At 42.9% G+C, this 12,683-nt stretch overlaps 1 protein-coding gene across 1 annotated transcript in view; it reads left to right on the forward strand.

The window, feature by feature from the left end:
* HECTD4 (HECT domain E3 ubiquitin protein ligase 4) overlaps window positions 1-12,683 on the forward strand; it is a 185,576-nt gene that overhangs the window by 127,407 nt on the left and 45,486 nt on the right. Inside the window, exons 45-52 of the mRNA XM_024741407.1 lie at window positions 1,497-1,600; window positions 2,770-2,931; window positions 3,047-3,195; window positions 3,464-3,543; window positions 5,621-5,784; window positions 8,152-8,389; window positions 9,202-9,338; window positions 9,827-9,953. Of these exons, the coding sequence (XP_024597175.1) occupies window positions 1,497-1,600; window positions 2,770-2,931; window positions 3,047-3,195; window positions 3,464-3,543; window positions 5,621-5,784; window positions 8,152-8,389; window positions 9,202-9,338; window positions 9,827-9,953 (1,161 nt within the window). The remainder of the gene's footprint in view (window positions 1-1,496; window positions 1,601-2,769; window positions 2,932-3,046; window positions 3,196-3,463; window positions 3,544-5,620; window positions 5,785-8,151; window positions 8,390-9,201; window positions 9,339-9,826; window positions 9,954-12,683) is intronic.

Genomic DNA, 12,683 nt, shown 5'->3' on the forward strand with positions numbered 1-12,683 from the left:
TTTTTTTTTTTTTTTGCGGTACATGGGCCTCTCACTGCTGTGGCCTCTCCCGTTGCAGAGCACAGGCTCCGGACGCACAGGCGCAGTGGCCATGGCTCACAGGCCCAGCCGCTCTGTGGCATGTGGGGTCTTCCCAGACCGGGGCATGAACCCGTGTCCCCTGCATCGGCAGGCGGATTCTCAACCACTGCGCCACCAGGGAAGCCCTGAAGCACGAAGATTTTTCATTTTTATGAATCCAGTTTCTCAAATTTTCTTTCATTGCTTGTGCTTTGTGTATCCTATCTCAGAAACCATTGCCTAATCTGAAGTCATAAATATTTATACCAGTATTTTCTTGTAGGAGTTAGAGTTTTAGCTATAGGTTTTTTAGGTCTTTGATCCATTTTGAGTTTTTGTGTGTCATGTGAGGTACTCCTGAGACATCTAACTCTTGACTATTCTAGAGTAGTGTCACAGTGCCAAGCCATCCAGAATTCCCTTCCTTCTCTGCTTATTGAAATTCTGACTTTTCTGAGATCTGATTATTAAGCCTTTCTAGCTCCTGGAATGAAGTCACACCTCTGTGCCTGTGTTTGTGTCTTATGTCACATAATAACACACTCTAGCCTTGCACTATGTTCTTTATTGTATGTGTGTATGCATATACATGTCTTATCTCTCCCAGACTGGGGACTTCAGCTCGTATTAACTTTGTATTTTCCAACATCTAGCACTGTGCCTTGCTCATAGGAGATGTTCAGCAGGTTATAGACTTTTAGAAAATCAAGTTAGATGATAAGAGTAATAGTTTTCGGGAACTTCCCTGGTGGCGCAGTGGTTAAGAATCTGCCTACCAATGCAGGGGACATGGATTCGAGCCCTGGCCCAGGAAGATCCCACATGCCGCGGAGCAACTAAGCCCGTGTGCCACAACTACTGAAGCCTGCGCGCCTAGAGCCCGTGCTCTGCAACAAGAGAAGCCACCACAGTGAGAAGCCCGTGCACCTCAACGAAGAGTAGCCCCCGCTCGCTGAAACTAGAGAAAGCCTGCACACAGCAACGAAGACCCAACGCAGCCAAAAATAAATTTAAAAAAAAATAGTAGTTTTCATTTAGTAGATGATAATAAGAGCTTTCATTTATTGAGTGTTTGCCCTGTGCCAGGGACTTGGCTAAAGGCTCTACTTGTGTTATTTTAGCTCATCTTCACAACCACCCTGTGAGGCACAGGTACTATTATTACCCCTATATTGGAAGTGAGATGGTAAATATCAAGTAATGGAGCCAGATTCTGAATCCAGGCAGCCTAACGCCAGAGCCTGTGCACTTGACCCCATTGCTTTGCTGCTGAGCTACACGTAGTAGACAAAGATGTCTCAGGGTATTTGCTCTTTTGTAAGAATTTGAGTAATCTTTTGTAAGCATTTTATTGCTCTGACCCTACTCCAAAAGAGTTGGAGCCCTCTCAGGAGTTGTAGGACTTATTTTCACTTATTCAATGTCTCCCCCTCCAGGAGAGCGACTGGCAGTTGTGGAAGTGCAGTGTGAACGGCTGAGGATGCTCTACCGGGACTGTGCTCGGCCCCCGCCACCTCCACTGCAGGCTGACCGGAGACAGGTGAGCCCTCTGCAGTGTCCCACACCTGCTGCCTGTCTGCAGCACGCGCCTGAAGAATTACAGAATGCCAAGCAGCATGTTAATGGCACTGAGAATGGGTGTTTGCAAAGCCATTTGGAGGTGTATGCTCTGCAGTGACATACTCTCATCCTTGAATGTCAAAGCACGTTGATTTGTCATTCTGAGTATCGAAAGATTATAGCAGGGGAGCAGAACTCATTGATTTGTAAATAATTTCTATGTTATCAATAACAGAAAAAGAAAACGTTTTTGAAATTAGATCTATAGTTCATCTCGTAATAATAAGTATACATAGAGAGAAAGAGTGACTAAAAAGCCAAAGTGGCACAGAGAAAGTCAGTACTGAGTGATATCACTTATATGTGCAATCTAAAATATACAACAAACTAGTGAATAAAACAAAAGAAAAAGCAGACTCACGGGGAAAACCAAGTTACACTGGGGGAAAAAAAAAAGCAAAAGAGGCAAAAATGTTCAATATTGGCATTCTGTGAATGTTCTTAGCAGCATGATTCATAATAGCTGAAAAATAGAAATAACGTAAATGTCCATCAGCTGATGAATGAATGCGTAAAATGGGTATATTCATACAATGGAATATTACTCAGCCTTTAAAATTAATGAAGTGGTAATACATGCTACAATATGGATAAACCTTGAATTATGCTAAGTGAAAGAAGCCAGTCACAAAAGACCACATATTGTATGATTCCATTTCTTGTAATGTCCAGAGCAGGCAAATCCATAGAGACAGAAAACAGGCAGATAAGTAGTTGCCAGGGACTGGGAAGGAGAGAAGGGTGGGAATTGACTTCTAATGGGTACCATTTCTTTTAAGGGGGACAGAAATGTTCTAAAATTAGATTGTGGTGATGGTTGCACAACTCCGTGAATATACTAAAAACCATTAAATTGTACACTTTAACTGGGTGAATTGTACGTTATGTGAATTTTATCAGAAAAAAATCAGTGCATCTAGGTAAGAGTATACAAAAGTTGTTGTATTCTTGCAGTTTTTCTGTAGCTTTGAAATTATTTCAAGATAAGAAAGTTAAAAATCTGTAAAAGAAGAAATGTCACTTGAAATCTCAACATCTCCATTTTGTGTTTGCAATTCTATTGAATGAGGGTGTCTTTCCCCAATGCAGCCCAAAGAGATTACGTGGAGCCCCTCACGAGTATTTCCACCTGTCCGAGCCTGCATGTTCTCATCGCACCTCACTTCCGTCACCTTCCTTGCTGACCCCAGCGCTGGGGGCGGTCTGCCCCGGGGCACATTTATCTATGCCACCTCACCACTGCCCATTCAGGTGAGAAATCACATGACATACTGTCTTCTGCCTCTTTCCTTCAAATGTGAGAGAAAGAGGAAGTTCAAGGGCCCACAGTGAGCCCTCTGATTGCGCACTTCTTGTGTTTCTTCAGGCCCCATCTTTCTACTGGGAAATTGAAATTGTTTCCTATGGAGATAGTGATGATGACACTGGACCAATAGTTTCCTTTGGCTTTGCTACAGAAGCAGAGAAAAGAGACGGGGCTTGGACTAATCCAGTGGGCACTTGTCTTTTCCATAAGTAAGTGGCTACTAACGCTGTTATTAAAAAAAAAAAAAAAAAAGAAGATTTTCTTTTCATGTGGGTGTTTTAAAACTAAAGTAATATCATTTTAATCTCTACTCTAAAAAATGTAGAAAATACCAGCTGGAAATATACTCATATTTAGTGAATGAGAATAGCTCTTAGGATTTCTCTTCTGATTACTCTCATGCTACTGTTCACTACTTACCTTCCTCTGTGTTGCCTGATTAGCCTTGTCTTTGACTTCTCTTTGTTTTTTTCACAGCAATGGCCGAGCCGTGCACTACAACGGCTCCAGTTTATTACAGTGGAAGAGCGTTCGCTTAGACGTGACTCTCTCTCCTGGTGCGTGCAGTGGGAGTTTTTTTTTTTTAACCCTGTGTATTTCTGTTGTTCCCAGGTCTGGGTCAAAATAGGTTAAAATTAATGAAACTTGGCAACTGAAAACGGACACTGTCTTCCAGTGAAAATGAAATACTTGTCATTGTTGTCCCCTAGTTTACACAAAACCTCTCATTTTATGAGGCACTGTTCTCATTAAAGCCTCCATCTGGTAACTTAGGAGTCACATTGACTTTCGTTCCTCCATCATTAGAAGAATCTGAGATTTTGCTTTTCTCCAAAATTTGGTCTTTCATCAGCTTTTCATTGATGAATAGCTTAAAAAAAAACCCTCTACCAGTCGCCTTGAGGCACTCAAGAAATTCATTATCAATAGGTAAAGATACATGCTGTAGACTTTGCTCTTGGTAGCCTAAACATCTGGTCCAGCTTCAGCACATCTTCTGCCCAGATGTTTCAGTCACATAGTCAATTCAATGAAAAGAAAATCTTTCCCCTCTTCTTTTTAAGCCTCCATATAACTAACTTCATCTGTAATAGTAGATGAATTGGGATCAGTCCTACCTGCTCCAGAAGTAGCAAAATATAGACACTGTCCTCTTGACATTAGAAGCAGCCAAACATGTTGGCTACTTATTTTCAGACAGTACATCTCAGCATCATCTCTGATAAAACTGAAATTATTAAATATAACAGATGGTCTTGGATGCTTGCATAGGGGTTACTAAGTCACTGAACCCAGTAGGTAACTTCGTGTAGCAGTCGGGGGGTAATTTTGCTTATCCTTGAGGGAGCTGTTTATTAAATTGCACTTTTCCAGTGAGCGTGGTACTTTCAGTTATGGTCAAGTTATGCCTTGGAAATTACTTCCTGGCAAGTTGTTTCTCTCTTACTTTATGGAGACAGCTCTGTAATCTCAACTGAGTACTTAAGTGCTTTAAGCACAAAGCGAGGGGTAGTAGAGACAGCAGGGGATCCATAGTGGGCGTTCTATTCATTTGTTATAGTTGATTGTTATTTTGTTTGATCATAGTTTTTGAGAATATTTTGGACCAGACCTCAAGCAAACATACCACCCCTTTCTCAGAGAAATGTGTCTGTGTGGGAATAGGATTCAGGAACGCACTTATTACAACAGGATCCCAATCTCTGTACCAACATTTTCAGTGTCTGTTGATCAGCAGGTACTCTTTGAGCATCTCCTACATGTTGGGCCCTCTTCTGGGCCCTTCGGGTGCCATAGTGAACAGTGACAAGTCCCCAGCCATTGGGAAGCCCAGCCTAGTGGTTTCAAAATCATATGAGACTCTGATCAAAAACAGAATCACAGAACTTCATGCACTTATTGGAGATTTTACAACAGGTTAATTTTAAAGCTACGTGTGCTAGCAGCTTGCCTGAGACAGCCTCTAGTAGTGCTGATGTGGTGGATATGGTCCCCTTGGTTCTTTAAGTTCTATCACAATATCTAGTCACTTCATCAGAAAACAGCTTGGCTTATATGATCTTCACTTCCTGCAAAAATGCCTTAAATACACGTAAGTAAGGGGACAGAGTGTGATTTAATGGTGTATGTTTAGCTTACATTGTAGGTTGAGTTTAAAATTATATTTTTTTAGATCCTTTCTAAGTCTTCTGCAAACTTACTGAGAAAATATTACCTTTTTACCTTTATGCATAAGTAATCTGGTACGTGTCAAAAGAGAAAAACTTGTATTCCTCTATTAAAAAATCATACCCCCCCCAAAAAAAAATCATACCCAGTGTTTTCCCCTTTTGTCTTGGCTGCCTGGAAAATAAAAGCTAAATTTAATGTGTAATTGTGGTAAATAACTTAACCTCAGACACTAGGTATTTTTGTTCTTCTAAACAGAAATTGTTTATTTCTATTGTGTTACTCTCTCTATATATAAATACAAGGTACTCCATGTCTTTTTCAGCTGTAACTGATGGCATGAATAAATAAAAGCCAAGATAGTCAATGATATGTAGTCTCATGCCAGTTGCAAATTGAAAGTTTAGTTAATAGTCAATAAAAGGAAAAAAAAAAGTGTTGTTTCCGTCCTGTTCTCTGCCCTAGGTGACGTGGCAGGAATTGGCTGGGAGAGAACCGAGGGAACGCCTCCTCCTCCAGGGCAGCCAGCCAAAGGCCGAGTGTACTTCACATACTGTGGGCAGCGCCTCTCACCGTATCTTGAAGATGTCTCGGGTGGGATGTGGCCTGTGGTTCACATTCAGAAAAAGGCAGGTTATCTTTTTGGGAAAGGAAACAAAATTCTCTTCAGTAATTTATTCCATCAAGAATGGAAAAATTAAAGACACCAAACGTGGCCTTGTTGACGTAACATGTGGTACCTGATAACAGAAGGAACCACAAACAAACCTGAAGAAGTGGGTCCTTCCTTTGCATTGAACCTGAGTGCTTAACTGCTTTGACTTCCTTCTGGCAGTCTTTACAAAACTATAATGCAAGGGACACTAGTGTTCTTTCCAATGGCAGTAAAATGAGTCTGTCATTAAATAAGTTTTGAACGTGACCGTCTCGGGTCACTTTCGTATGTCAGAAGCTCAGAGGAATCCTTTGGTAAAGATTCAAAACTTCAACTTTATTTAACCCAGCATCCCTGCACATATACTTAATCATGGAACTCTTTTGTTTTTAAAGGAGCATCTATTAACAGTTAATGTTCTGTGAAACATTACTACTTACTACAGGGCGGTAGCTCCCAAATCCTTATCTCCAGCCCAGATCTCTCCCTAAATTCCAGACACAAATATTCAGCAGTCTAGGCAACATTTAGAAATAGATGTTCCATTGGCATGTCAAAGTTAAAACTGAGCCTAACTCTGCCCCATACCCTAACCTGCTTCTTCCCTAGCCTTCCTTGTCTTGGGAAGTGGCACCTCCATCCTTACAGTTGCTAAGGCCAAAAACCTTGGCATCCTTCTTGACTTCTCTTTTCTTCCTGCTCCACATCCAGTCTGTCAGCAAACCTTGTTGACCCTACCTTCAAAATGTATCTGGAATCTGACCACTTAAGTCATGGCCCAGCCACCCTTATCTTCTGGGTAGCATGTTACAATATTCCTCTATCTCCCTTCCCTACCAGCCCCTTAGTTCTTGCCCTTTTACACATCTTTTCAACACAGCAGCCACAGTGATTCCTTAAAAATGTTGGTTAGATCATGTCACTCCTCTACTCTCAACAAGTCAGTGGCTTCCCATGTCTATGTTGTAAAGGCCCAAGTCTTTATAATGACTTAGAAGATCTTGTAGAATCTGGCCCTGTACCATGCCTCTGATAGTAGCATCTTTTCTCACTTTGTGCAGTGAATTAAAGATGTCAATAATTTAAGGCAGCCTGTTCTATTCAGCCAATATTTATTGAGTACCTACTATGTATTAAGTAGTGTGCTAAGCTCTGGACATATAATAACAATGAGCAAAACAGTTATGGCCTTTGTCTTCATGAAGTTAAAACCAGTTGGAGGAGTCAGACATTAGTCAAACATTTGCATAAATATATATGTGTATGTATATAATCACAAACTAATAAACACTGTATGTATCAGTCAAGGTTCTCCAGAGAAACAGAACCAATAGGACAGGGGGACTTCTCTGGCGGTCCAGTGGTGAAGACTCCATGCTTCCACTGCAGGGAGCACGGGTTCCATTCCTGGTCAGGGGAACTAAGATCCCACATACCACGTGGTGTGGCAAAAAACAAAACAAAACGAAAAAACACCCCACAATAGGAGCTGTATATATATATACACAGAGAGAGAGAGAGAGAGAGTGTGTGTGTGTGTAGACAGAGGTGGGAGGGGAGATTTATTTTGAGGAATTGACTCCTGTTAGTATGGAGACTGAGAAGTCTCATGACCTGCTGTCTGTAGGCCAGGGACCCAGGAGAGCCGGTGGTGTGATTCAGTCTGCGTCCAAGGAGGGCAAGAGAAGATGGGATGAGATATCCTAGCTCAAGCAGTGGTGCAGGGAAAAAGGGTTTAATTCCTCCTTCCTCTGCCTCTTGTTTTATTCAGACCCTCAACGGATTGGATGGTACCCACTTACACTGGGGAGGGCCATCTACTGTGTCCACCGATTCAAATGCTAATCTCACAGACACACCCAGCAATAATAATGTTTAATCTAGCACCCCGTGGCCAGTCAAGCTGACACTTAAAATTAATCATCACAATATGATTGAAAATCATAGACTTTATGGAAGCAAGTACCAAGCAAATCTGATCACATCCCCATTACCCTGAAGAAGTGATGTTTGAGCCAGGTCTGGAATATTAACCAGTTTAAATGGACAAAATTGGAGGAAAGAATGTTCCAGGTGAAGGGAACAGCATGAGCAGTGGCATCAGGTAGAAAGGAACAGTGCTGGAAACAAGAAAGGTCACTGCGTTTGAGCAGCAAAGAGCATGAGTGCCAGGCGAGGGACAGTGGGGGCCGTGCAGAGCTCGAAGCGCCGGCGTCCACGGGTGAAACAGCCCCTCTCCCTGGGTTCACAGACTCTCCGTGAAGTTCACCTCGAGGGGTTAGAAATGAATGCATAAATAAACCTAAGTTCTTTCAAGTCTTTTCTTTGGTCTCCTTTCCAGAACACCAAGACGCGAGCTAACTTTGGCTCCCGCCCATTTGCCTATGCTGAAGGGCAGGCCCACCGCAACGCTGCCGACCTGTGCACCGACCTGGCAGAGGAGATCAGCGCTAACTTCGAGGCCCTGCCCTTTGCCATGGCATCTGACAGTGACAATGATGCTGGCACCAGTATTGCGTCAGACCCGGGCACTCACGGGCCACCGTGCCGGATTGCTGCCGTGGCCACTGCTCAGCAACGTAAGCCACCTCCTTCCAACGCCCCACTGCTTCCTGGGAATGCGAATGCTGTTAATTCCATAAATCCATTTAACTTGGACATACCCCAGTGCCCACTGGTAATGGGGTAACAGGCCCGGTGAAACAAAGTGGGGAGCCGGAGGAAGCATGGCAGGCTAGAAAGCGCATCCCCCACATACAGGAAGCCTGCCCGCGACTCAGGGCCAGCACAATATTGCCACATGGAAATGCAAGTCTGAAAGGTTGTCTACTTTTATAAGACAGCTAAGAGCCCCAGAATTTTACATAAAATCTCCTAATTTTAAATGTTAATCGTTTTTTAAACTTTTTAAAAACTGAAGCCATCAAAGAATAATAAAATGTTAATTGTGGAATCTAGGTGGTGGGTGTATAGGTGTGCACTAAAAAACATTCCTGGTAATTTGAAAATTTTTATAATAAGATTGAATAAAAAGTGAGCTTCCCGAAATGAGATGTCTGCAGCCATATTTGGCCTTTGAGATACTGGTTTGAAAATCATTTTAAGAGTCTGTCTAATTCTTTATCATGATGAAAAACCTTCCAAAGTCTTCTCTGAGTTGAATGAATTATGCCCATAAAAACTATTTTAAGATTCCCAAATAGGAAATGATAGATGATTAGTTATTCCTTGATACTGAGCTTTAAAATTTCTCCAAGAACTAAGAGACTTGCTTTAAAATTTCTCCAAGAACTAAGAGTCTTTCTATCACACAAATTAGGAGAATCTGGTCTAAGGGTAAGAAGTTCATGTGCTCTTGCCTAGAATTCACTGTCATTGTGCTTTGTTACAGAATACGATAGTGACACTTCCTGTCATTATAAAGTAGAGCTCAGCTATGAAAATTTCATCACCTCTGGCCCAGACCCCCATCCGCCCCCCATTGCAGATGACGAAAGTGATGACGATGATGACGATGACATCCCACAGGTAAGAGCCCCACTTAAGAGCATTTGCGTAGCTCCCTGGTGACCAGGACGAGCCACGAGGAATATTTTGATCTGAGCGTGCAAGGCTAGAGTTGTTACGCTTTCGGTTCTGTCATTGTGTTGGAATAGTGGCTCTGGGGTATTCATTTTTCTAAACCACATATCAGTAGCCATATCTGTTTGGTTCCATTGCCCAGTAGTGATCCGGATGTTGGAGAAATGAAGTACTCTGATAGTAATTCAGCAGTAAAGTTGTCGATCATGTGAAGCGTTTATATGGCTTTAGAGGGAAAGGAAGAGCTTGCCTTAGGCCATCCGTTGCCTCCCCTGGCTTCTGAGGGTGTAGTTAGCTTGGTGGTCTGCATAGTGTGTTTCTGTCACTGGCATTTGACGGGGGTGAAGACCTCAGGGTGAGAGCTGTAAGTCAGGGAAGGACTGATTGTTGCACAAAGCATTCCTTCCCTGTTCACGTCTGCCTTCTCCTTCCAGGAGGACCACTACGCTCTGCTGGTGAAAGCATGGGAGACCAAGGTTTTTCCTACTATCCGAAGACGCTTCCGCAATGAAGCAGAGCGGAAATCGGGTCTGGACCAGATAAAGGGTGCTTTACAACTAGGTCTGGTGCTTTATGTTTTCCTGGGGAACTCACTTCATGACTCGAAGAGATGTGTTTAGATGAAACTCAGGACGTAAATCAGAAAAGAGGGGCTCATCTAAAGTTGGGCCAGACTTAACAATGTCTTCTGCCTGGGCCTTTACTGAACTCTATGGTCTTTTGCTTTCTTTGCTAGGCTTTTCTTTGCTTGTCAGTTGGACTCAGTATTTTGGGTTGATGGGCTGCTAGAATGAAGCTGGCATGGTTATACTAGGAAGCTGGATGGCCTGATGGTTAATGGCTTGGGCTCTGAAGTCACACCTGTGCTGTTTACCAGCTTTGTGACCTTGGGAGAGTTACTTAACCTTTCTAGACTTCTCTGACCTTTAAAATGGAATCAGTAATGGTAACCACCTCATATGTATATGAAAAATTAACAAGTTAATAAGATAAAGCTTTTAATAACAGCGTCCGGCATATGGTCAGCATTCAGTTAATGTAGTTCTAAATGTCACAGTAACAATGATGATGGTGAGATTTTTCTCCCACTGGGCACATGGAATAGTGCAAAGTTTGACTGCAGACAGTGGATTGTTAGGGAGTCTTAAGTGTAGATAGCTGATTTCTGTTTTCAGGCTTCTACTCATCTGTGAAACACCTGCTTTGGGAGATGCAGAGATGCCTTTTCCCAAGAGGCACAGCTGCCCTTCCAGTGGAGCATCAGTTGGGTTTTCTTTCATCATTGTGGCAGTCAGAGGTGGTGTAAGGAGATAGTATTTGCTCTTTCTCCTCTTAACTTTTGTCCTGACTGAGACTAGGAACAAGTAAGGAGAAGAACCACCAAAAGACCTTATTTCTTGACCAACTGATATACCGAATCCCTGATTCCAGCGATAGCTGAGTAATTCCTTTTTCTCAGGTTGGTGTCAGGACTAATCTGTGTGTGTGTGTGTGTCTCTGTGTGTGTGCATGTGTATATATATGTTTTCTTTTTTCTTTTATGCTTTCTGTCCCCAAAGCTAAGACCTATGACAGTGGAATGATCGTGTTTATACTTAACCTGTGGGAATAGCCACACATCCTATGACATGGTGTAATTGCTTTCTGCTCTTATCAGAGCCCTATTTTAGCTGCCGACCCAAACCAGGACAGATAATTAATATTCTTTTTTCTTCTGTCCTAAGGGTTTCAGGCAGCGGGAGCAACATTAGGAAGATCCTCGGGTGGGAGTCAAGTTGTGTGATTGAGGGAATGGCAGCGAGGCCAAGCCAGTGTCTCTGAAGAGGAGAGGGTGAGGGGGGAGCAGCAGGAAAGAGATGAGAGGAAGCAGGGAGAAGTGGCAGCCTCGGCAAGGACTTTGGATTTTATTCCGTGTAAAATGGGGAGCCTTTGGGAGGTTTTAAACAAAGGAGCAACATGATCTGCTGTAGTAGATCCTACAGATAGAGAATTCGTTCGTCTCCGTTCACTCTCAACGTCTGAAAAAAAATGCCCTTTCAGACTGCAGAATAGACCTCATCTTGTTTTCAGATGACTTTCCTTAATCAGTGTGATGCCTTGAAGCACCAGAGCGGGTCAGTGGCTTTCAGAGTTGGGAGGCTTTGTTTCAGTTGTATTTATTCGGTCAGCGGTTCATCCACTTACTTGTTCACACATGCAACACGTGCCTCCCAGGGTCAAGCCATTTGCTAGGGATTAAGGACTATCCTGCGAGCAAGACACAGACGCTTCCTTCTCCCAGAGCTCACATCCTAGTAGGAAATAGGTAATGAAATGACACACTAGGTTGTGGGAAGGGCTGTGAGGTTGATCAGGAGACCGCCGTGGGTATAACTGGGGTGCCCAGTCTAGCTTGGCCCCTCTCACAACATAGTATTGAAGCCGAGACCTGGGACTAATTCAGCAAAAGCAGTGCTGTGTTTAGAAACAGGAGGCACTAGCTGTTGAGGGAGACTCGTGCTTCTTGCTGCTCTGGGAGAGTAGGAAAGGGAGAAAGAGTCTTTATAGTATAAGGGTGGAAAGCTCTTGTATATGATCATGGGTTACTATGCCTTTATTTTCACATAAGTTCTGCTTAACTCAGGATGTCTCTTTCTTTTACCATTTGGTCCCAGAGCCGTCCTGAATGTCTGTGGCCAAGTGTGCCTTCTCCTTCTCTGCTCCCAGTTTGCAGGAGGGAAAATGTGGACAGCACAGCAGGAAATTTGATTATCCAAAGGTGGCTGCCAGACCAGAGCCAGACCGATGATTCCTGGCCTCCTGAGTCACCCAGAAATACCTCTGGCCTCTGACACAGTTGCCAAGGCGTCTTCTCGGGACCCATCCACATGGCCATGGCAGATCATCTGAACTATGTTAATTTAAACATAAAATATTTACCTTTCAAACACAGTCTCCTTCAATATAACCGGGGCAAAGGCTGAAACGAGAACAGGGAGATGGCTCTAGTGCTCAAAGGACAACCTCTGTGAGGGTGGGTCAGCCTCCTGTTGTCAGGACCCCAAGAAGGGCAATGAAACCATCTCGGTGCTGTGCGTGCTTTAATTTCACATTCTCCCCATAGTCCCAGATTCCTGCTTAGTAGACAGCAGAGTACTTTTTTCTCCTATCCCAATTCCTCTGGAAAATGTTGCAAAAGACTATTTTTCCATAATCTTCTGATATCAGGCCACAGTTCTTTTTTTTTTCAATCTTTTGAAAACTTTTTATTATGTGAAATTTTTTTGATTGCTCAATATTTTTATTAAAAAA

Source organism: Neophocaena asiaeorientalis, unplaced genomic scaffold (assembly GCF_003031525.2).
Source record: "Neophocaena asiaeorientalis asiaeorientalis breed wild unplaced genomic scaffold, Neophocaena_asiaeorientalis_V1.1 scaffold648, whole genome shotgun sequence".
NCBI classification, from domain to species: domain Eukaryota; kingdom Metazoa; phylum Chordata; class Mammalia; order Artiodactyla; family Phocoenidae; genus Neophocaena; species Neophocaena asiaeorientalis.